The sequence below is a fragment of the Coenobita brevimanus genome, chromosome 50 (genome assembly GCF_032717465.1).
Source record: "Coenobita brevimanus isolate Jiangsu-jjx chromosome 50, ASM3271746v2, whole genome shotgun sequence".
Lineage (NCBI taxonomy): Eukaryota > Metazoa > Arthropoda > Malacostraca > Decapoda > Coenobitidae > Coenobita > Coenobita brevimanus.
In genome coordinates this window covers 41105998-41130893 of record NC_137003.1, presented here as the reverse complement: position 1 = coordinate 41130893, position 24896 = coordinate 41105998, and the positions used below count along the sequence as shown (strand labels likewise).

General features: G+C 42.7%; 2 protein-coding genes across 5 annotated transcripts in view; one reads left to right on the top strand and one right to left on the bottom strand.

The window, feature by feature from the left end:
* LOC145399813 (uncharacterized) overlaps positions 1-24896 on the top strand; it is a 68808-nt gene that overhangs the window by 5713 nt on the left and 38199 nt on the right. The gene's annotated exons all lie outside the window — the stretch shown is intronic.
* LOC145399812 (uncharacterized) overlaps positions 7625-24896 on the bottom strand; it is a 68606-nt gene continuing 51334 nt past the window's right edge. Inside the window, exons 6-9 of one of the 3 annotated variants that reach the window (XM_080272375.1) lie at positions 21716-22986; positions 20275-20352; positions 20071-20145; positions 7625-8832 (exon numbers count right to left, since the gene is read on the bottom strand). In XM_080272375.1, coding sequence (XP_080128501.1) covers positions 8674-8832; positions 20071-20145; positions 20275-20352; positions 21716-22986 — 1583 coding nt within the window. In that variant the 3' untranslated portion in view covers positions 7625-8673. Of the gene's footprint in view, positions 8833-19110; positions 20018-20070; positions 20146-20274; positions 20353-21715; positions 22987-24896 lie in introns of all 3 variants that reach the window. The other 2 variants (XM_080272373.1, XM_080272374.1) reach the window with 2 other exon arrangements.

Genomic DNA, 24896 nt, shown 5'->3' with positions numbered 1-24896 from the left:
GCTCAGAGGTAATTACCTGTTTTGCATTTGGTTTAGCTTCCAGCCCATAGAAAACATAAGCTATACCAAGGGCAGTATCAATATGGAGGTTTCTTAAGATACAGTGTATCATATGTATACTGTATATGTAGTTTTCCGTTTATCATGGGTTTCTTTTTCCTTGCTTTCTGGATCCAAGCTCAATCCACCTGAAAATGACAAAGAGGAAGGACGATGATGATAAATATACAGTAAACCCTTGATATTACAGACAAATCGGGAAAGCCAGGTCTGTTAACTCCAAGGGTCCCCCCAAGGTGGGATTTAAAAAATGTTTAAAAATGAATGAATACAATAGCATATTCTAGTTCAAAAAATTTAAACTATACCTATTTTACAATAACGACCCATAATTTTGTCCTTTTGCAGCCTACTTCACGTCCTTGTCATAGCACCTCTTCATAACTAATACAGTATAACTTTAGTCTGTTACTACAACTCGCCAATCACAATGGGAAGAGGGCAATTTTAGACTAGAGTAAAAAAAAGTAGAAAAAACATGTACTGCGACTCTAGCTGACGAAAGTTTTGGTGGGCTTCATGGCATTTGTCAAATCCAATATCTGCTATATTAATTGGAGTTCTTTATAGCAAGGTTTTACTGTATATGTACAAAAATTAACTGACTTTTGGAAGTACACTTACAACTTAAATCAGTCATTTTCATTTCCCAGGATTGAGAGAGTAACCCATATACTGTACTACACCCAATGTTCATTATCTGCAGTTGGTTCTTCAAGATTCACATCTTGACAAGCTAGGTCAATGGGATCCAATTCTAACATTTTCAAAAAGTTAGACCATGGAAATTACTGATTTAAAATTAGCAGTGCCACCCAACTGCTGTTAGAAAAACAACAGGGCTTTGCCATTTGCTAAGGGGTGCTATACCAACCACTCCTGAAGCTTAATTTGACATAAATTACATCCCTTCTAGCTTGGCAGTTGACAGAATGGTTCCTTCTGAAAGGCGATTGTTTCATTTTGTTTCGTTTTTGAAGGCTCCAACATGCTTGCATGCGTTGGCCATGGCCACTTAATGGTGTCTGTCCATGCTGCTCGATCTCTTGCAGCTCCCCTACTCAGTCCCTTATCCCTGAGGTCACACTCAATTACCTCACCCAGGCCTTTTTCGGTCTACCTCTCGTAACCCTACCCCCAACATTGTCACTTCTCACATTCTGCACCCAATTATCATCCTCCATCCTCTCCACATGACCAAACCATCTCAATCTACCTCTCACCACAACACCAGTACACTCCAGTACCATCCTACCTCTCAATTCATCCATCATAAACCAAGCCCCCCCCAGGCCTCACACTCAGGGATGCACTACACATGCACCTAATCATTGTCATTTTTGTATGTTTGCGCCTGTGAATATCCTCTTCCTTTACTGCCCAAGTCTCATTACCATACAATGTTATATTCCTAACACATGCTGTATACAAAGATTCCTTTCAGTGTAAGGAGAAGCAACAGCTCCCCGAACTTCTTCCAACCACTCCTCACTCGACCCACAGAGCTCTAGCTCCAGCCCCAACTCCAGCACATAACATGTCTCCCAAATATCAAAACTCTTCCACACACTCAAGAGACTCACCAGCAAGTTCAATCCTTTCATGCCTGACAATCACCACCTGCTCTCCCTGGCACACCGCACGCATGAAATCAGCATCATCTCGCAGTCTGCCTCTAATACCACCACATCTCTTATGCAGACACTGTACAAGATGGAATTACTTCCCATGCCCTTGCGGCAAATCACACTTGGCCACTCTCCCTCTTTTTTTACAGTACTGCCACCAACCCTAGATACCATCACTTTTGTTTTATCTGCATTTAAGCCCTTGTGCCCCATATCATCTCTCTTTTTTCTAAATCTTTTCTCTGCCTCCCTTTCATTCTCTGCAGTCAACACTAATCATCAGCAAACATCTCCAGCGGGAGTCCATTTCTGAAGTCATGTGAGAGGGCTTCAAGTACCATGATAAACGACAAGGGGCTCAAAATTGACCCCTGGTGCACACCAACATTGACGGAACACTCATCAGTCAAATCTCCACCCTCACCTGGGTGCGAGCACCCACATACCCGGTACTTGTACATGGCCATAACTACCCTAACCAGCCACTCCTCAATCTCAAGCATTCTCATTCTTAACTTCACCACCTTTCTAGGAACTGTCAAAGGCCTTCCCCATATCAACAAAAACAAAGTACAGTTCTCTTTTCTTTCCTATATACTTTTCCTGAAGCTGTCGAACAATGAACATGGCATCAGTGGTCCCTTTGCCTGGCATAAACCCAAACTGCATCTCATCAATATTCACCCATTCTCTAATCATACCTTCTACAACTCTCTCCATTACCTTCATTATCTGGTCTAAAACTTTTACGCCTCCATAATTTCCTTTTTCTAGGGCATCACCCTCCCCCTTGAACACACGGTAAAAAAAAGTATCGCACAAAAGGGGTACAATGATATCTGAAATAATCAATAGAGCTTGTGTGGTACTTGAAAAATAAATTGATTATCAGCTAAATATGCATGTAGGAGCAATATCAACCATAAATTGTCATATGCTACTTATGTAAGCATGTTTGACCAAAAAAGGGAAAAATCATCAAATATCTCTAAGAGTCCATCGTCCGTAGCGTCAAATTGTTTTGGGCCAAATGTGCACCGATGCCTTTTTTAATGTGTGTACACATTTACAATTGCGCTCTTCAGTGTTATGGGAAAATAATAAATGCGGAGTCAATAATAATAATATTATAGTGCAGTGGTTCTCAAGCTTTTAGACCTGCAACCCACCACTTTAAGCATTAGTACAGGTTCTCAATCCTCATCCTTCCCCAAATCTTTCTCTCTCACATACAATCACAGACCCAGCAGCCCATAAACTAGTTTAGTAGGTTGATTTATTTTACTACACTGCAGTACTGTGGTTAAAAATAAAATAACACCGAGACTCAACATTTGGACACAACAGAGAAACCACCACCACAGTATACAAACAATACATACGTTCAGTGATGAATTATGCAAGCCCTGCCTGGGCTTCTAACCTCACCAAAACACACTACAACACTCTACAGACCATACAGAACAAGGCCCTAAAAATAATCACAGGCTGCACAGCCACTACACCCACAGACCACGTACATCAAGAAACCAAAGTCCTCAAAGTCAAGGATCACCTAGACATGAGAGGCACCCAGTTTCTTGCTGCAGCTTCCACAAACCCACAACATCCACTACAGTACATGACAGCACATCCACCCACACCAAGGAACATCAAAACAACACCCAGCACACGATACCATACACAAATACTGTCATCTCTACCCCCTCAGACCAGCTTCCAGAAGCATATCCACACTCAGATCACTTGCCTCTCCATTCAGTCACTTAAAGACAACACACAGCTGCATGCACGGCCTCCTGACATCCACCCTTCTGAATCCTATCTTCCTCGTGAGGACAGGGTCCACCTGGCCAGGGTGAGATGTGGGCACCATCCAGCCCTCTTAAGCTACCAGAAGAGGCTGAACGACTCCGTCACTGATGCCTGTCCAGGATGCAACACAGCACCCCAAACTATTAAGCACATTATCTAAGACTGAAATGCACACAATCACCTACGCCAACAACACAACATACACTCTTTGGGAGCTCTGTAGGAAAGCCCGATCTTGGCCATGGCCTTCCTAAGGGACTCGGGGCTGTTCGGCCAGACTGCCTAGGGAACAACTACTACTACTACTGTGGTTAGGTGCAACAGACTGATACCAAATATCAGTTCTTCTAATATCGGACATCTACTTCAAAGCGTTCATACTGGTAATTTGACATCAAACGCTCTCAAGAATCACGTAAAATCAAACTATCTTTGAGAAATCTAAGATTTTTCTGTATCATTGTGTACTCAACGGATCATTACTGTATTTTCAAAAATTTTAAATTTCTGTATACTGAATGACTTTGAGATAACAGCTGTAAAAAACTTTGAGCATATACTGAGTAACCAGTACAGGCTACAGTCTATCAGTGTTATTATGAATATGCTTATAGCATAATGATACAATTTCAGTGAAATAAATAGTGCACATTAAATGCATGAGAACTATGTTTCCATGAACCATCGGAATTCCTCTTGCAACCCACTTTTAGGTCACGACCTGTAGTTTGAGACCTACGAGTACTCTTAATGGTTCATCTTCTGGGTCCTGCTCACCCTGCTTATAATGGGAGATATAGAAATGCATCAGCTTGAGATGTATGTATGTCAAGTTCAAGTTTGAGATGAAAGTGGGAGTAATTGTAGCATATGCACCGTGTGATGACGAGTGAGAGAGAGAAGACAGGTTTTGGAATGAGCTGGATGAAGCAGTGGGACAAATGCCCAGGAGGTATAAAGTGATCGTAATGAGAGATATGAATGGAAGAGTAGGCATTGGTCCTGAGGATGACATAATGGGTTGTAATGGAGTACCAGGGGAAAACGATAATAGGAAGCGACTGAAGGATCTGTGTCAGGAAAGAAGGTTGTGCATTTGTAACTCATATTTTAAACACAAAGATGCACTAAAATATGTATGGTATAGAGGGAACGGGGATCATGTTAAAAGAAGCCTGATTGATTATGTGCTCGTAGAGAAGTTGATGCTGGGAATGGTTGGTGATACGAGGGCTGTGAGAGGACAATGTGGAGGTCTGTCAGATCATTTATGATTGTGATATGCAATATCAAGCTGAGAGAAGTGAGGTGGACCAGGAGAGAGAGAGAGAGGAGCAGGCAGGCAGGAAGACTAAAAGTTGAGAAGCTGAGGATCAAAGAAATGGCAGATGATTACAGGACCAAAGCAGGGGAGGAGTTGAAATAGTGAACTGGAATGAAATGGATCTAGACCACTTCTGGAATGCATATAAGGATTGCTTAGATCAGAATGCTAAAGCAGTGTGTGGTGTGACAAGAGTAACAACAAAGAAGAAAGGTACAGCATGGTGGGACGAAGAGGTTAAGAGAGCAGTGGAGGAAGAGGAAGAAGTGGCTGGAGTGGTTACAGAACAGGGGTTCAATTGAAATACGAACTGAATATACTGAGAGCAAGAAGCACGTGAAGAGACTAGTGAAGAGGAAGGAGGAGGAGGTGAATTATGATCTACAAGAAAAATGAATGCAAACTACTCTGAAAATAGGAAGTTATTCTGGAAAGAGGTGCAGAAATGTAGAAGTGACAGCAGAAAGCAAAGTCAAAGTGTGAAGGATGTAAGTGGTTGATTATTAACCCAAGAGGATGAAGTAAGGACCAGAAGGAAAGAATATTTTCAAAGCCTAATGAATGGGAATAAAGAGAGAGCAGAGCAGCTGTAAACATGATTGGTTTTGGGGGTGTGCCGAGAAGGAATGCAGCTCCAGGAAAAGTGACACTCGCACAGGTGAAGAACGCCGTGAAGTGGCTGAAAAACAAGAAAGCAGCTGGCATTAATGAGGTGTATGCAGAGATGATTCAGTGTAGTGGAGGGAGCAGAATGTGCTTGTTGGAGATATGTCAGAAGGCATGGATGAGTGAAACTGTGCTAGCAGAGTGGAAGAAGGCTATGATTATACCCCTGTACAAAAATAATGGAGAGCGAAGTGAGTGCAAGAATTATCGTGGCATAAGTTTATTGAGTGTTGTAAGGAAGTTACATGGAAGAATGATGATAAAGTAAGAGAGATGTCAGAAGTCCTAGTGAGTGATAAACAAGGTGGCTTTTGGAGTGGCAGAGGATGTGTGGATCAAATGTTTGCACACAGATAGTGGAGAAGGTTTGTGAGGAGGACTGTAAGATGTTTATGACATTCATGGATCTGGAAAAAGCATATAACAAAGTAGACAGAGAAGGATTGTGGAAGGTTTTGTGCATGTACAGTGTAGATAGTAACCTGCTAAGTGCCATCAAGTTTTTATGGTGGTAGTGAGGCATGTGTAAAGGTAAATGGGCATCTACAGTAAGTAAAAAGGTTCACAATCAATGTGGGTGTGTGACAAGGTTGTGTGATGTCCCCAAGGTTGTTCACTACATACCATATATATGGATGATGTGATGAGAGAAGTAAAAACACAAGTAATGGAGAGGGGGATGGCGTCGGTAATGAATGGTGGTGGGTGGAATATCTCGTGCTACTTGCAAATATCGGACAAGAACTTGATAGACTAGTGCAGAGTTTTGCTGATGTCTGTGAGCGTCGTGCCTTGAGTGTAAATGTAGAAAAGAGTGAAGTGATGGTAATCGAGAGAGAAGGTGACTCCCAGTGTGATGTTACAGTGAATGAAGAAAGATTTGGTGTGAAAGTTCAAATAACTGGGTACAGTGATAGAAAAGTGAGGAAATTATGCAAAAGAAGTGGAAAGTAGAGTGACACAAGGAAGGTAGCTGATGCTTTGAAGACACTGAAAAGAAACAAGAAACTTAGAGTGTTGCAGCTGTGAGAGGCTTACATGAGTGTTTGTGTCAACTTATAACATATGGATGTGAGACTATGGTCTGGCATGAAAATGAAAAGTCAAGAATGAGAAGAGTGGAGATGGGACTGCTGAGTAATGTATGTGGAGTAGTGAAAGTGGATAGGATACGAAATAATGTGACGTGAAAGATGCGGAGTGAGGAGTCTGTGGATATCACAGTCTAAAAAAGTATACCAAGATGGTATGGTCATGTGGGGAATATGGACAACAATAGTGGTGAAAAAGGTATATCTGAGTGAATTTGGCACCTGGTGGTATAGTGGGTAATTAAGGTGCTCCAATTGGATTGAGCCTATGCAGGTTTATACCCAAGGGGTGGTTAGGGTTTATTGCTCCTGTAATGCCACTCAGGGATGAGTGAGGCTGGTCACTCTTATCTTAGTGTCAGGACCAACTTGCCCAGCCACGGGCTGCTACGCTCCTCATGAGGCAACATAGGACTGAATGATAAATGAATGAATGAATGATGATTTGAAGGAGGGATGAGGCGAGGTAGGCCAAGGAGAATGTGGAGGGATATGGTGGATGAGTGTGTAAGGAACAGAGGTATGGAAGTTGGTGAGGCTGGGGGACTGACAAGAGATCGAGCTGGCTGAGTGAATGTTGTGAGAAGTGAATGATCAGGGATTTGGCACCCCTTATTAATGTGACAACGTTCGAACTGACTCTATCGGATGTGTTTATGTGAAGCTACAGAATGTGATGAAAGAGTTTAGCATATCAGATAAAGCCAGGATTCTAGGGGCTTGAATGATGAGTGAATGGAAGTGTGGCCCATTGGAGTTGGCAAACTTGGGTTGTCTGGATGTTGCTATTCCTCACCCTACCCTAGGGTGGGAAAGGAGGTCTGGATGATGATGATGATGATGATGATGATGAAATATGGTTATATTAATAATGATGCTGAAAGGGAAACAGGCTCCTGTACTGTATCCTAAACCCTTCCTGCTTTACTTGTTGCACAAGTAGTGAATGAAACAGCTCTCACCTGTCTAGATGAAATATAATCAATGTTTCTTATACAAATTTCTTTCCTCAGAGGAAAGTAAAACTTTAATTTATTCTACAGTTTATTTAAAAATAACTCTGATGCATTCAAACAACAAAAATGTATGAGTAATGGTTTCACAGCAGGCTTACTTTACAGAATTAATTATATAATTCTAAAATCTGATATAAAACCATCACACATCAACAAACATTAACACATTCAAACTTTAAGCACTCATTCACACATACTTATTTTATAAATAACACTTTCTTAAATGAATATAGCACTGTCACTACATATCCTTCAAAGATGCAAATGATACTATGAATAACAAGTGTAGCCTGAGGACAACACTAAAGTCAAGGAAAATTACAACTGTACTCTTTCACTTCCAACATGTAAAAGTGAAGTAAATGCCAAAAATTAAATATGTTGTACTCAGCATTATTTCAGTGACATACATACTTCAACATTGTGTCTTACTGTTGTTATGGTCCTTACTACAACCATAATCACTGCATTTGGAAAATGCTGTTTACTAAACCTGTCCATGCATATCTTTCAGTATTAGAGGAACCTGCTATAAGATGCCCAAGACAGAAAAAGAAAAGGATTTTTCCCTAAACAGGGCAATGCAAATCTGCATTTCAGTTTGTTGCAAAATGTTAAATGATTTCCAGCCAAGAAAGTATTTTACCAGCTTGCTTCCTCATTTAAGGTGGGGATGGGGTGAAAGCATAAACTTAACTTTTTTAAATTAATAACTCTAGTCTTTGAAAATGACAAAACATTAACCACCAACATACTCCAATAACAACAATACGTCAGACATTCAAATATGGCTAGGAAATACTATGCAAGTGTTGGCATACCAATTTTTACTCATAGATCATACAACTTGAAAAAGGTCTGTAATTACTCACAATTTTGGAACGAGTTGATGCACAGATAATCATCAAATGCTTGGTATCTGCAGAACCAATTCTCTTTATGCATCAAAATTAAGCAACACATTAGTCTTCCAGAAAAATTAATCACTTTATCATACATTACCTCACATACACAGTCTTCAATACCTAACCTGCATCACACATTTATTCTCATTCTGCTAATGAAAATGGAAATCAGTCTGAGTCAAATTTGATGGAGTGGACCTGGGTGTCAAGGGCTCCACCTCGGTAAGAACCTTTCTTTTTCTTGTTCTTCTCATGACGAAAGCCCTTACCCCTGGTAACTTTAAGATCCTTGTGTGCCCGCTCGCCCCATGACCCAGATGCTCCACGCTGCAAAACAACACTTGTAAATACATTGCATCACTAACCTATGCCACTCCAGTAGTTGTTATTAAACCTTCACTAACCTACACTTCTACTACTGCATAGCTAGTACTGAATCTTGCCAAGAAAATTTTCAATACGGACAACAGAAGTTGGACATCAGTGTGCTTGTAACATGGAGGGGGGGGGGATAAAAATAAAATACAAAACCATGACAGCTGTAAAAAAAATCCTGCCTAGTAATACTAACTGCAACAATAAAGATAATATTTGCTGGTCCAAGAATAAACAAGATTTCGTTACACAAATAAAAATTGTGTCATATCAGGCAACTTGAACATTTAGCTTAGCGGATGCAAACTCCTGAATACAGGGTATTCTGCTACACTGTTCAGCAAACCACAACAATTTTACTGGTATGTTTGGCACACATTGTAAAAAATTATGGCATTAAGAAATTTTACTTGTCAAAATCAGTCAAAAGCTGCAGGTCATGGCTCAGGCCAAGAACCATACCTGAGGTATGTTCATAAAAATTACATCCAAATAATAAAAATTCTATCCAATACAGAATATAAGCTAATGAACAATCAAATTTATTTTCAGTAATTTGCATATATACACTGGAGCATCACTTCTTGTTGCCACAATGCCACACTGATACAGGGAAAGAACCTCATTGAGTATAAAGATCAAAAATCAAAATCTTACAACAAATGGAAATTTTCGGAAAGCATTTAATACTTGTATTATCTCAAGCTGCAGTCAAAACCTAGGGATAGGAAAGAAAAACTCAAAATATAATGAACAGCAAATAATGAATAATAATACATACAACATGAGTTACTCAATCCAATTCACAACTGTCAATAAAGACAAAAAATACAATACAATATATCAATGCAAGTACAGTACTCATTCAATATTCTATTTCACTCTGAAGTTCCCAGGGAATATAACGAATAAAAAGAAATAATAATGTAGTTGATCTATTACATTATATATATATATTATATGCATCACATGGGGCAACACTGGATTAGATGATGAATATATACATACATCCACCCATCATCCAATCCTTTGTTGCCCTATAAGAAGCGTAGGAGCCCGGGGCTAGACAAGTTAGTCCTGACATTTAAGGTGAGAGTGAACAGCCTCACTCACCCAAGTGGAATGACGTGAGCAATAAATCCCAACCACCCCTTGGATATAAACCTGCACCAGCTCAATTCGATTGGAGCACCTTAATTACTCACTATATATATATATATATATATATAATATATTTCGTTCTCGTTTTTGAAGGCTCCAACATGCTTCCATGTGTCGGCCTTGGTCACCTAATGGCGGCTCTCCACGCAGCACGATCCATTGCAGCCTCCCTGTTCAGTCCCTCAACCCTGAAGTCACACTTAATGACCTCGTCCCATGTCTTTCTCGGTCTACCCCTCATAACCTCACCCCCAATATTAACACTTCTCACCTTCCTCACCCAATTATCATCCCCCATCCTCTCCACATGTCCAAACCATCTCAATCTACCTCTCCTCATCACAACACCAATACACTCCATTCCCATCCTACCTCTCAACTCTTCCATTGTAAACCCAGCCCCTCCAGGCCTTGGATGCAGGGATGCATTGCACATCCACCTAATCATTGTCATTTCTGTACGTCTGAGCCGGCGAATATCTTCCTCCTTCACTGCCCAGGTCTTACTACCATACAGCATTACACTCCTAACACATGCTGCATATATATATATATAATATATTTCATTCTCATTTTTGAAGGCTCCAACATGCTTCCAAGTGTCGGCCTTGGTCACCTAATGGCGGCTCTCCATGCAGCACGATCCATTGCAGCCTCCCTGTTCAGTCCCTTAACCCTGAGGTCACACTTAATGACCTCGTCCCATGTCTTTCTCGGTCTACCCCTCATAACCTCACCCCCAATATTAACACTTCTCACCTTCCTCACCCAATTATCATCCCCCATCCTCTCCACATGTCCAAACCATCTCAATCTACCTCTCCTCATCACAACACCAATACACTCCAGTCCCATCATACCTCTCAACTCTTCCATCGTAAACCCACCCCCTCCAGGACTTGGATGCAGGGATGCATTGCACATCCACCTAATCATTGTCATTTCTCTAAGTCTGAGCCGGCGAATATCTTCCTCCTTCACTGCCCAGGTCTCACTACCATACAGCATTACACTCCTAACACATGCTGCATATATATATATATATATATATATATATATATATATATATGTGTGTGTGTGTGTGTGTGTGTGTGTGTGTATACACACACACACACACCTACAGGTGACTTTACACTTCCTCTTCTTTCCTTCATTCTTTCCTCTTCCTTCTGCCTATGGGTGACTCTACACTGAGTGGCAAGCCAAATGGTTTCCTGTATACCAGGAAACCATTTACTATGCTGGGTAGCAACCATATAACCAAATTATGATGCCTGATGGTTTTGTGGGTAATTAAGGCACTCCAGAATAAGCCTGTGTAGATTTAAATCCAAGGGATGGTTTAGGTTTACTGATCACGTAATGCCACTCGGGGATGAAAGCAGCTGGTCACTCTCATTTTAAATGTCAAGACCAACTTGTCTAGCAAAATGACTGTCAGTATTGTCAGTTTAAGAGAATTCTCAGGACTGAATTGCTTTGCTACATCTGTGTTGAATCCTTCAGTAATGATTTTTTTCACATTTTTTCACTGACTACCATTGTCATGTCACTCTCCCATTTATAAATTTATAAAAAAAAAATAAAAATAAAAAATCCACTGAGTAATTATATTTTTCTCTACTGAAACTAAGGCTCTTCCATTTCAAAGGATACATTAACTATGACAGAACTGAAGTTCTGACTTCATTCTGTACTGCATGTGCCTGTGGAGATTTGACTGCTTGGAATATGTGTGTGTGTGTGTGTGTGTGTGTGTGTGTGTGTGTGTGTGTGTGTGTGTGTGTGTGTGTGTGTGTGTGTGTGTGTGTGTGTGTGTGTGTGTGTGTGTGTGTGTGTGTGTGTGTGTGTGTGTGTGTGTGTGTGTGTGTGTGTGTGTGTGTGTGTGTGTGTGTGTGTGTGTGTGTGTGTGTGTGTGTGTGTGTGTGTGTGTGTGTGTGTGTGTGTGTGTGTGTGTGTGTGTGTGTGTGTGTGTGTGTGTGTGTGTGTGTGTGTGTGTGTGTGTGTGTGTGTGTGTGTGTGTGTGTGTGTGTGTGTGTGTGTGTGTGTGTGTGTGTGTGTGTGTGTGTGTGTGTGTGTGTGTGTGTGTGTGTGTGTGTGTGTGTGTGTGTGTGTGTGTGTGTGTGTGTGTGTGTGTGTGTGTGTGTGTGTGTGTGTGTGTGTGTGTGTGTGTGTGTGTGTGTGTGTGTGTGTGTGTGTGTGTGTGTGTGTGTGTGTGTGTGTGTGTGTGTGTGTGTGTGTGTGTGTGTGTGTGTGTGTGTGTGTGTGTGTGTGTGTGTGTGTGTGTGTGTGTGTGTGTGTAAGCAATCCCTCTATTATCCAGATGTCCATTATCCAGACGCTGCAATCTGAATGTTTGAAACCATTATTCAAACATTTTTCCATTTCATCCGGACAAAATGCTTGCATCCGGGTGGAAATTATAGCTGTGTGAACATTTTTTCCAGCCAGGCTGTTTTTTTTCATGTGTTTTTCATGTCACTGCTAGGTATGGCCCCGCAGTGGAGATTGCTTGTCTATGGTTGATGGGTCTGCTTGACCATGGTAATTGCTAGGCTGTGTCTGCTCGACCAGACAGAGTAATGTTAAACAACAGGAACAAGTGTTGTATGATGTACTTTTTTTTTTTTTTTAATGCAAAGAAGGAACCAAAGGCCATGAGCCCGCAATAACAGTTCCCTCCAAGAGAAAAACAAAATACAAGAGAGAGCCAAATTCAAGATCTGATCATTTCGAGATGCCTGGGCACACTGCGTTTGAAAGACTGGAGATCATAGGAAGCAGGAAATACAGACAGAGGGAGACAGTTCCAGAGCTGACCTGTTGCATAAATGAAGAACTGGGAGTAACAATTAACTCTTGCATTAGAGAGCTGGACAGCAGAGAGATGAGAGTTTGCTGCTAGACTGGTGCTACGTGCCCGTCGTAGAGGTGGAGGAATGCATGCAGGCAGTTCAGAGGAGGAGTGACCATTAAAGTAGCGATGGAAAAGAGATAAAGATGCAACAATGCGGCGAAGAGACACAGGTTGAAGGGAGTCAGTAAGAGGAGGAGAGTTAATGAGACAAAGAGCCTTTGACTCCACCCTATTGACAGGAGCTGTATGTGGGGAGCCTCCCCACACATGAGAGTTGTACTCCACACAGGGGTGGATAAAACCCCTGTATAGAGTCAACAATTGTGCAGGAGTAAAGAAGGAACGGAGTCGGCTTAGCACACCTAATTTCTTGGAAGCAGATTTCAGATTTTACAAGAGATATAATATAATCTTTCCAAGATAAGTCCCGAGTAAATGAAACCCCAAGCATGTTCAAGGATGATGCAGGGTCAAGCTGAATATTATTAAACATTAGTGGGTATACCTGCGGAAGATTTTGTCGGGTTGATAGGTGTAAGAACTGTTGTGGCCTTTTAGAATGGCTTTCAAGGTTAGATTATTATATTCAAAGGGAGGCCAGAGGAAAAGTCCATTATCTGGACGGATCCACACTCCGGACATGCCTTTGGCTCTGTTACGTCTGATAATCGAGGGATTACTATATACAGGTATATATATACAGTAATCCCTCTAATATCCGAACATCCCCCCCCCCCCCCCAACTAACCGGACATAAACGTCCCGGGATCCAACATTGCCAAAATGGTCCGAAAACCGCAAAAAAAAAAGAATAAATAAATAAATTAAAAAAATCCTGCCCGTAATTTGAACTTGCTGCGCACGGCGCGGGACAGCTTTGTTGTGGCACGTCATTCCTCCGATGTCTGATAGAGCGCCGCTGCATCCTCCCCACTTTCTGCCTATCTCTCGTCGCGAGTGCACGCTCGTCGTCATGGCTGCCCACGTGCTCGCTTTTGTGGTGGTTCCTTACCTGCTGCAGGCACTCCTGCTGCTCTCGGGCCTCCTATTAGTGTGTGTGATGATGGCCCCGCCGCCTGAGAAGAGGAAGAGAGTGGTGTTGACTCTGGAGAAAAAACGGGAGATATTGGAGAAAGTAGATGCGGGGTGGTCTTCTTCCCGCATCCTCCGCGAGTTCAACCTGGCCCGATCTACTTTGTTCCATATCAAGAGATCCCGAGACAAACTCATGCAGTACACGGCTGACTTCTCGTTGAGAAGCAAACGCAACGTGGAGAGGAAGGTGATGTTTACTCCCAAGTTGGCTGAAATCGACCGCTCCACGTTGATTTGGTATCGACAGCAACGTGTTGCTGGTGTGATGGTACGTGGAACGGAGCTGAAGGCTGCTGCTGAGAAGTTCGCCAGGCTTCACGACGCCCTAGACTTAAAGGCATCCGAGGGTTGGCTCTTCGTGTTCAAGTTACGGCATGGCCTTACCAACCGTAGAGCTCATGGCGAAGCTTTGGACGCTAACGAGGATGGAGTTGACAAGTTTCAGCACAAGGTGCAGGGCTTGATTGACAGGGAGGGCCTCACTCTCGGTCAAGTCTACAATGCTGACGAAACTGGTTTATTCTATCGCTCTTTGCCAACGAACACTCTAGCCGAGGAGACGGAGAAACGTGTACCTGGCCACAAGCTCTCCACGGAACAGATATCTGCTTTGTGTTGTGCCAATGCTAACAGCATGCACCGGCTTAAGCCCGTTATTGTTGGCCGTGCAATGCAGCCTCGGTGTCTTCGTGGGGTGATGGATGTCCTTCCTGTCGTCTGGTACCATTCTTTGAAGGCATGGTTTACAGCCCAGATCTTCAAAGACTGGTTCCACCGCCACTTCGTCAAGGAGGTCATCAATTACCAGACGAAGACACTGGGAATCCCGCGCGATCAGGTAAAGGCCCTCCTTCTCCTCGACAATGCACCTGCCCATCCGTGCGACAAGGACTTGGTAGCTGAGAATGGCCTCATTAGGTGCATGTTTCTGCCACCTAATACGACTGCTCTCATCCAACCAATGGACCAAGGAGTCATCATGGCAACAAAGCGCCTATACCGAAGGAAGTTCCTGGACAAGGTGATGGTTGTTCTCGAGGACGAGGACAAGCGCAGGGAGGGACGGGACACACGAGGCCAGCGGACTTTGGAAAACGTTCGCCGCTACAACATCAAGTCTGCAATCTACAACTGGGCCAGTGCATGGAAGGAAGTCCCTGTCAAGACTCTAGAAAATGGGTTAGTCTCGTCTGCTTCTCGGAACGGATGTGGAGTATGATTTTCTGGGGTTTGACGTGAATGACTTCCATGCACGGCTACGTACGCATGGCGACGATGTTGATGTGGACGATGTGCGTGAGTGGTTGGATGACGACGAGGGCGATCCTGGGTATCAGACATTGTCTGATATCGAGATCGCATCTTCAGTTGCAGGTGTCAGTACCAAGCTTGAAGATTCCGACGAGGATGGCGACGATGATGCGGACTCCTCTCAGCATGACACTACTCCAGCCATCCCTAAGCTGAGCGCACTCCGGGAACACCTAGAGTTCGTTCTTGACTACCTGGAACACCCGGACTGCGACAGGGAGATGGGGCCCTTGGGACTTGTGGAGGAAGTGCGTGCTTTCAGGCAGCGCATCATCAATCGTCAGAATTGTCGGTCCTTGCGTCAATCAACGATTGACAGTTTTTTCAGGCCCGTGACCCCTGCTGCCCAGCCCTGGCTCCACTCCGTTGCCTTCCCATGACAGGCCCTCATGCTCCGAGCCACAGCCCAGCACATCAGCCACGGTGGAGTCACCGCTCGATGTGAGTTTGCGTCTGTCTTCAGAGTTGTCTGCGGTGGGTACGCCATCACCACGACCCAGCGACGCACCCCTAGGTCACCTGCCAGTGATACTCTCGGACTCTGACAGTGATTAAATAGCAAGAACTTCTCCACTAGACCACATGGGAATTTACAGTGTTGTGCAGTGAAAAAAACAGCGTGTTGTGTTAAGAATTTACAGTTGTGAGTGAAAAGACTAATTTGGAACAAAATTTAACGTAAATAGACTTGTTTGTTTTTGCTTTAGAAAATTATTAGAAGAATGGGAAAAGTTAAAGTGCAGAGTGCAACACTTAGTAAGTTACAATGGAGCATTAGTTAGACAAGAGTGCGCACTGTGAAGAGAACGGACTTCTGAGTGCGATTGACTAAGTTCAGTGCAAGACTTCATGAACAGTGTACTGGAAGTGCTTCAGGAAATCCTTCTTACTGTCAGAGTCCGAGAGGAGGCGGTTATTCATCGAGATGGCCATGGACTTGCTGTAAGTAGGCAGAATGTTTCATATCGTACTTTTTTCCATACTATACTTACCTCAAACACCTCATTTCACTCTTTAACCCCTTAACCGTGGGGCATCACTTTCGTGACGCTTGGGAGCAAGGGATCATACCGCGGGGCGTCGCTTTTGTGATTTTGTGTTATTTTGAGTTCACCCGGGCTTCCAAGTGGGGGCTTGTATCATCTATCGGTACTGCCAATGTCCAACACTAGTCAGCACTCCTAATCTCATCTGTACTCCCATCCATTGTTGATAATTTAGCCATTTCTCCCCATTCTTGACTCCCCTCCCTACCCCCCCTCCATTACCCTATCCTCTCGCCTGCCCGGCCGTGCTACGCTAAGTAAATCTTCCCTGGAATTTTTCACTGATTTCATCCTTTGAAATAAGCCCTATGCCCTATTCTTATACCAAATAATATATACAAGAAAGAAATAAGGTAAGTGAGAGTGCCATACACCTGGAATTGGCTAATTATCACCTGACAACACCTCATGTGCACTTGTTCGCTAATTTTCGCTGTTTATTTCCCCTTGAAATATGCCGTATAATTTATTTTCGTAATAAATATACATATAAGGAGGGAAGGGACAAGCCTAAGTGATATTTACATTCACCTGGAACTACCTAATTTATAATGCATTGTCTAGATTTCCTGCCAATCATTTCACTGCTATAAAGTAGCTGTGTCAAGAGGCTAAACGTTGGCAGTACTGATTTCCCTAGGTAGGCCACCACCCCGTCCCACCCTTATCAGTTCACTCTCATCTTCCAGTCTGGGGGTACGTCCGTTCGCTCTTGCTAGCTTCAGGGGCTTTTCACCCCCATGCAAAGGGCCCTGTGACCTTTACCCCCTACTAAACCTCGTGTGGAAAGAGGTAAAGGGCTGACAATTGATAAAAGAATGACTACAATCTTTCTATTGAGTAAAACAGTGCAAGTGGAACTGTAAATAATGTGTAAACAGCAAGTGAAAGTAATGAATGTAAATATACGTGAACAGTGGAAAATAGTTTTATAAGTTACTTCAAGTGACAGTGCATAACACAGTGTAAATAAAATAGAAATGTAAATAACGTAAATAAAATAGAGAACGTAAATAGAAATGTAAATGAGTAGTATTATAAGAATACAAGTATATACCCTAGGAGTAATGAAAGTGAAAGTTTCACTCTAGCATGTCTGAATACTATGAGTTATGAGAGTGAAATTGAAAGTGACATTCACTCTCAATGCTAGTATACAGGACGAGAAAGTGAATGCAACGTATTTTACTGAAAGAAATTTAATCCCTACAGTGACAATAAACGAATACTACTGAAGGAAACTTATGGATAAAGACTGCAGATATATATAAGTGTTATATAGTAATAGAAATATAAAGTGTGAGGGGTTTTATGAATAATAAATGACAGAGTACCAAGAGCGAACTAGTGCAAGCGCAATGGTCAGACGTGCTCGTAATTTTCATTGCTTTCACAAAGGGTTTTTTTTTGGAGTATGGATCCCAAACTACTTGAAAATCATAGAGTAGTGTTTATAGTGTTAATATCTGGCTGTGGTAATCATATTACGGGTTGTCGGGAAGTGTAAAGTGGAGACTTCGTTACCCAACTTCAGAGGTCTCCACAAGCCTTACGGTAACCAACGAAGGCTCAACAAACATTCCAGGAGAAAGCTGAAGGTATGTGCCATAAGCATATGTAATTTTAATATTCTAGGACTAATAACTGATTTTTGGCAAATATTTTTTGAGAGTCTGTCGGAGCCCAAATAACCCCACGGCACACGCAAAACATTGGTAAACATGCCCGCGGTGTAGGGGTTAATGTCCTTTATTGGTGTGAATAGGGTGTTAGGAGCTATGCATGTGCAGTAGGAAGGTGTATTTCTGCATTAGGCTAGGTTAGGGTCCATAAGTACCAGTCCAGGAGCCAGTAACCAGAATGTTTAATATTGTATGAACCTACCTCTAAACCCTCATTTTATGCTTCTTTTGCATTTATTTCAGTCATTTATGTGACTTATTGGTGTGATTTGGGTCTTCAATAGGTGCTATGCATGTCCAGAGGGAGTTGTATAGGTGTTTCTCTGAGTTAGAGTCCATAAGTACAAGTCCATAAGCTGGGGCCCAATATCCAGACAGGACCAGTATCCGGACCTGCCTATGGCCCTATTACGTCGGATATTGGAGGGATTACTTATATATATATATATGCATCTTTAATTTTTAAAGGGTCCAACATGCTTGCGTGCACTGCGTCGGCCTTGGTCACCTAATGGCAGCCCTCCATGCTGCTTGATTTCTGGCAGCTTCCCTATTCTGACCCTTATCCCTGAGATCACACTCAATAATCTCATCCCAGGTCTTTTTTGGTCTCTCTCACAACCCTACCCCTAACATTCCCCTTCTCACTTTCTGCAGTCAATTATCATCCCCCATCCTAATGAACAAGTTTCTAACCACAGAAGTTCTTAATTAAAATTACATGTTTGCTAACCTGTCATTACTTGCACAATGGTACATTTAACATACAATTAATCCTTCATTTACATGTGGTATGGTGAGGGATGTTTACTCTTATAATGTATGGCACATTACAATAATGCACTTACCAAAGGAATGTGCTGAGGTGCAGCATAATTAAGAGCAGCAGCTCTGTGACATTAGTAGGTTATATCTGGGAGTGCAGTACCATGGACTGAACTGAGTCATTAGCAATTCTAAGCCTCAATAACACACAGCAATGAGGGAAAAAAAAAAAAAATCACTACAACCCATATTATTTCCTTTAAACTAGAATAACCCTAGGTGCAAAGAGCAGACCAGAACTAGCAAAACTTACATTCTTCTCTTTCCCTGTATCAGATGTGGCAGGTCTAGTCATCCCCAAATGTTATCTTCTTGTTCTGCCCTGTGCCTTGGCTCATGCCTAATCCTGGGCTGCTATTAAACCCACCCTCTCGCCCTCCCCTTGAGTCTCCATGGCCTCCTCTGAATCCTCCTCGCCCACGTGAGAAACCTCCACGACCACCTCTAAATCCTCTATCATATCCACCAAAAGATGACCTCCTATCATTCATACCATCACCTTTTCCATCATAATCCTTGAAGCCATCACGGCCACCTCTGAATCCCCCACCAAAACTTCTCCGTCCACCACCATTATCGTTGTCTCGGAAGCCCCCACGTCCACCCCTGAAGCCCCCACGACCACCAAAAGATGACCTCCTGTCACCTCCATCATCCCCATTTTCATCGTTCTTGAAGCCTCCACGTCCGCCTCTAAAACCGCCACGTCCACCAAAGGATGACCTCCTGTCACCTCCATCATCCCCATTTTCATCGTTCTTGAAGCCTCCACGTCCGCCTCTAAAACCACCACGTCCACCAAAGGATGACCTCCTGTCACCTCCCTCATCCCCATTTTCATCGTTCTTGAAGCCTCCACGTCCGCCTCTAAAACCGCCACGTCCACCAAAGGATGATCTTCTGTCTCCATTATCCCCATTCTCTTTATCCCTGAAGCCCTCACGACCCCCTTTAAAACCTCCATCTTTCCCTCTAAATCTGCTACCACCATCTCTCCCTCCTCTGAAACCTCTGTCATTCCCATCGCGATTACCAAAGCCCCTGCCTCGTTCACCCCCACCTCTGCCCCAACCCCTACTGTCCCCTCCCTTCCCTCGGTAGCCCAGGCCGGCACGAGGAGGTTTACTGAAGCTGCCGTCGTCTTCATCATCATCTTCCTCCTACAAGGAGAGAGAAAACATAAAATAGAATGTGTGTTGGGAATGATCATTACCTTAGCCTCGAAAGAATTGCAAAATTTGGGGTTGACTTCCATTTCCTCTGCCTTCACACGTCTGAACGGCTGATTCTGTTAAGAGGAAAAGGAGTTCTGAGCATGATAGCTGGAAAAAATAAATAAATAAATAAATAAAAAAAATAATGCAGATACACAGTGTAGTTATTCTCAAATACAATTTCAGTATCAACATCAACTTACTTTCTTCATTCCAGGAGTTGTGTATGGTGTGTTCACAGATCCATGCCATGTGTTATTCAAGGAAACTGTGTTATAACTCTGCAAAGGCAAACTTAAAATTTATAAGTGTTTATGCAGTTATATTAATAAGCTAAACTGAACCTTGGATTCACAAAAGCTTGAAGTGAAATATCTAAGGTTGTTGCAACTTCAAACATGATTAAAAAAATATATATTCAGTACATATATATTCAAACCACTTTAACTTCCCTAAGTATTGTACTTCACTACCAACACTAACTACACTAAAACAACTGTTCATAAGTATGCTGGAACTAACTCCTCTGAACATGTGGATGCTATTTACAGAAGGAAATACAGTATACCAATTTTACGAAAAAGGAGCAGCTTTACCAGTCTGACCAAGAGATGGCTTCAAACCAAAATGCCCGACGGTTATACACCTGGGACTAGGAAAGGTGTGGACAGGAGTAGCTGGTTTGTGTAGTACGGTACCATTATGAAAGTTTATAATGGCTCAATAACAAGTGCAAGGTGGTTTTGACAGCTGGGAAATGTTAGTGTACTAACAGGCCTGTTTTGAGCTTCATACAAGGGATTTCTGGTCTGAATTGTCTTGTACCTGTCCTGATGGCTGCTATGAAGATATGGTACTGGTACTGGCTGCAAGCACCAAGGGGGTGGCTGTGAAGATTTCACGAAGTGGAAAACAATGTAGAGTTGAACAGTTTAAGAGTGCATGTGGGTAAACAAACTTATTTTTAAAGAGGTGGACAGACGCACAATAAAGGAGGGTGTTCATTGAGCTTGTGTCACATATAGTACAGTACACAGGAAATACAGATAACAGGAAGCCTATTGGCCCATAATGAGATAATCTGTTGGGTAAGCACAAAATGCAAATGTGTATAGTTACTCTAAAGGACAGTTTCCAAGGTCAAAAGTGAAAAATAATGTAGGATTTATGGAATGTATCTGGACTGCATATGCTGAATAATATATATTTAAAAAAGCAAAAGATCTGAAATACATGGATAGATAATCTACTGATTAACAGGTAGAAGTGTATCCTTTGATGGTATGACTGCATACAGGCAATGAATTTGAACAGATGTTAAGTGTATGGAGTGAGCTGATGGGTAAATGCTCTTGAAGGACAACATGCTAGATGAAAATGACTAGGTGTGACTCGGTAGGGTATGGTGGTTAAGAAACAGTAAAAAATTATAACAAGACAGAAACAGATCGATGATGTAAGTCATTGCACATGACTAGTTAAACCTCATTCTGCCCGTGGAACAGCCACTGTTCTAACTATCATGAACAAAGGGGTGTAAACCCCTTTTAACATTACAAAACTTCAGCTAAAGCACTGATATATCCTTACAACACAATATCAACACTCAGAATTCAGAGTGGACTGAGAGGTGAAATGGTTTACCTTGGATGGAATGCCATTCTGTGTGGGTGTGGCTGCTTTGTTCACTTTCTTTGGTGCTGTATCTTCATCATCACTGCTCTCTTCACTGCTGGAGTCATCAGAACTTGCCTTTGTGGTCTTCTTAACTACGGCTGTTTTCATTTTGGTTACCTTGGCTGAGGTCTCCACTTCACTTTCATCACTTGATTCTTCTGAGCTACTTTCTTGTTTGGTCACTGGTTTTGACTTGGCTGGGGCTATAGCAGCTGCTTTTCCTTTAGGTTTAGGAGGACTTTCATCTTCACTTTCATCAGAGGACTCTTCAGAACTACTCTCTTTTGCTGCAACTGCTGGCTGGGTGGTTTTGTGTGCAGGCTTTTCAGAAGCTCTGTTTTCCTCCTCAGAACTATCACTGTCTTCCTCTGAGCTCGAGTCTGCTTTTTTTACAAGCTTAGCAGGCTTTTGCACTGCTTTAGGAACCGGCTTAGATGGTTCTTCATCCTCTGAACTTGACTCTTCTGAAGTTGACTCCTCCTTCTTTGCTGCAGCTGTTTGCTTTGTTGCTGGTGCAACTGGCTTCTTGGGTACAGAGTTTGTTTGGGCTTCATCGTCAGAACTGGATTCTTCTGAACTTGATTCATCTTTTTTTGCAGCAGCTGCATGTTTTGTTGTTGGTACAACTGGCTTCTTGGGTACATTCTTTGCTGGGGCTTCATCTTCAGAGCTGGATTCTTCCGAACTTGATTCCTCCTTTTTCGTTGCAGCCGTTTTAGTTGCTAGCACAACTGGCTTCTTAGGTGCAGTCTTTGTGGGGGCTTCATCTTCTGAACTGGATTCATCTGAACTTGATTCACCTTTCTTTACTGCCTTTGGTGGTGGCACAGGTTTCTTGGCAACTGGCTTAGCAGGTTCCTCATCCTCTGAACTAGATTCTTCTGAGCTGGACTCTGCTGCTTTCACTGGAGCAACCAACTTCTTCTTGGGAGAAGTAACTGGTTTACCAGGTGCCTCTTCCTCTTCTGAACTTGATTCCTCAGAACTTGACTCATCAGCTTGAGCTGTAGGCTTTTTGGTCACAGATACTTTCTGAGGTACCTTGACATTAGCACCAGCTGGCTTTCCAGGCTCATCATCTGAACTGGACTCCTCAGCACTGGACTCACTAGCTTTAGCAGCTACAGGCTTTCTGACAGGGACAGCTGGCTTAGCTGGTTTAGGGGGCTCTTCCTCTGAGCTGGACTCTTCTGAACTTGATTCTTCTTTCTTTTGGGGTGGTTTCACTACTGCTGCACCTTGATACGTATAATATACACAATAATTAATTTTTCGATATGAACAAAACAACAACTACTGTTTCTATCTATCTATCTATTGTCAGACATCTTAATCCCATATGGGGTAGCTACAAACAAATCACCTCCACGTCGCCCTGTCGCCTGCCATTTCACTGCCCTGCTGTTAACTCACACCCCCCTCTCTCATATACCTCTCCACTCCATCCCTCCATCTCATCCTCAGCCTCCCCCTCCCTCTCCCCTCCTCCACCTCACTCACATACACTCTCCTCATCAGTCTCACCCTCCATCCTCTCCACATGGCCAAACCACCTCAGTGTGCTCCTCCTAATGCTTCCTATCACATCCACATCCACACCACAACGCTCCTCATTTGTCAGCCTGTCTCTCCATGTAACTTCACAGGCTCCTCTTAAATAACTTATTTCCACTACTCTCACTCTTGACTTGTGTCCTACCAACAACGTCTAAGCTTCACTTCCATACGTTAGAGTTGGTATCACAATACTGTCATGTAGTAACTTTTTCACTTCCATGCTCGCTTCCCTGTTTCTTATCACTGCTTTCAAGGAACCAGCAACCTTTCTTCCTTGTTGTAACCTTTCAAGCACTTCACCCTCCAAACCTCCATCCTTACTCATCACACTACCCAAGTACTTAAACATATTCACATTTTCCATTTCCTCACCATCCAACCTCACTGTACATTCAATTACTTCATCTCTCTCAAAGACCATCACTTTACTCTTCCCTACATTCACCTTTAGATTCTGTTTCTTACACACTCTCCCAAACTCATCCACCAAGCCTTGCAGCTCCCCTTCGTCTTCACTTAACAACACAGTATCATCTGCAAAGAACAGTACAGGGAGTTTCCAAACACTACCCTCTCTCACTAGGGGCACTCCAACATCTACTGCCCTACCTTTTAACTCTTTCATTACCCGATCCATGTACATATTGAACAACCATGGAGACATGACACATCCCTGTTTCAATCCAACCCTCAAAGAGAAAAATTCACTCAGTTCACCATCCACATGCGCTGCAGCCATAGCACACTCATACATACTCTTCACAGCATTCAACAACTTCCCATCAAATCCACATATTCTTAATACTTTCCACAATCCTTGTCCATCCACCCTGTCATATGCTTTCTCCAAATCCATGAAGGCCGCATACAACTTCTTTCCTTTCTCTAGAAACTTTTCCACTAAAGATCTGAGAATGAATATCTGATCTACACAACCTCTTCCCTTCCTAAAGCCTCCCTGTTCTTCTCCAACTAATTCCTCTGTTATTTCCCTAACTCTGTCAATAAGTATCCTATCATACACTTTTCCTATTACACTAAGAAGACAAATGCCCCTATGATTACCACACACTTCTTTTTCCCCTTTTCCTTTGTAAAGTACAAGGGAATAATTATAACTGACTTCCAATCCTCCGGGACTTTACCTTCCTCCCAGGCCAATCTGCACATCTTCCACATCCATTCTACTACTATCTCTCCCCCACGGTTCAGCATTTCACCACACACTCCATCAATTCCTGGGGCTTTCCCCAATTTGACTTTCTTCATTACTTCCACAACTTCTATCCTACTGATTTCTTCCTGTCTTCTCATCTCCCTCCTTCTCCCAGCCATTCCCCAGCCACTGATACTCGCATTACTTCCATTTTCTATGTTCAACAATTCCTTAAAGTGTTCTCTCCATCTGTTCACTTTTTCTCCCTTCTCCATTAGGAATCTACTGTTTTTATCTTTCACTCCCCTACTAACTTCACTGCCACCCTGTCTTACTCTCTTCACCTCTTTCCAGAACATTTTCTTACAGTCCCTCCACTCTCTTCTTACTAATTTTTTCACCCCTCTCTTCCTTTCTACATATACCTCTCTCTTC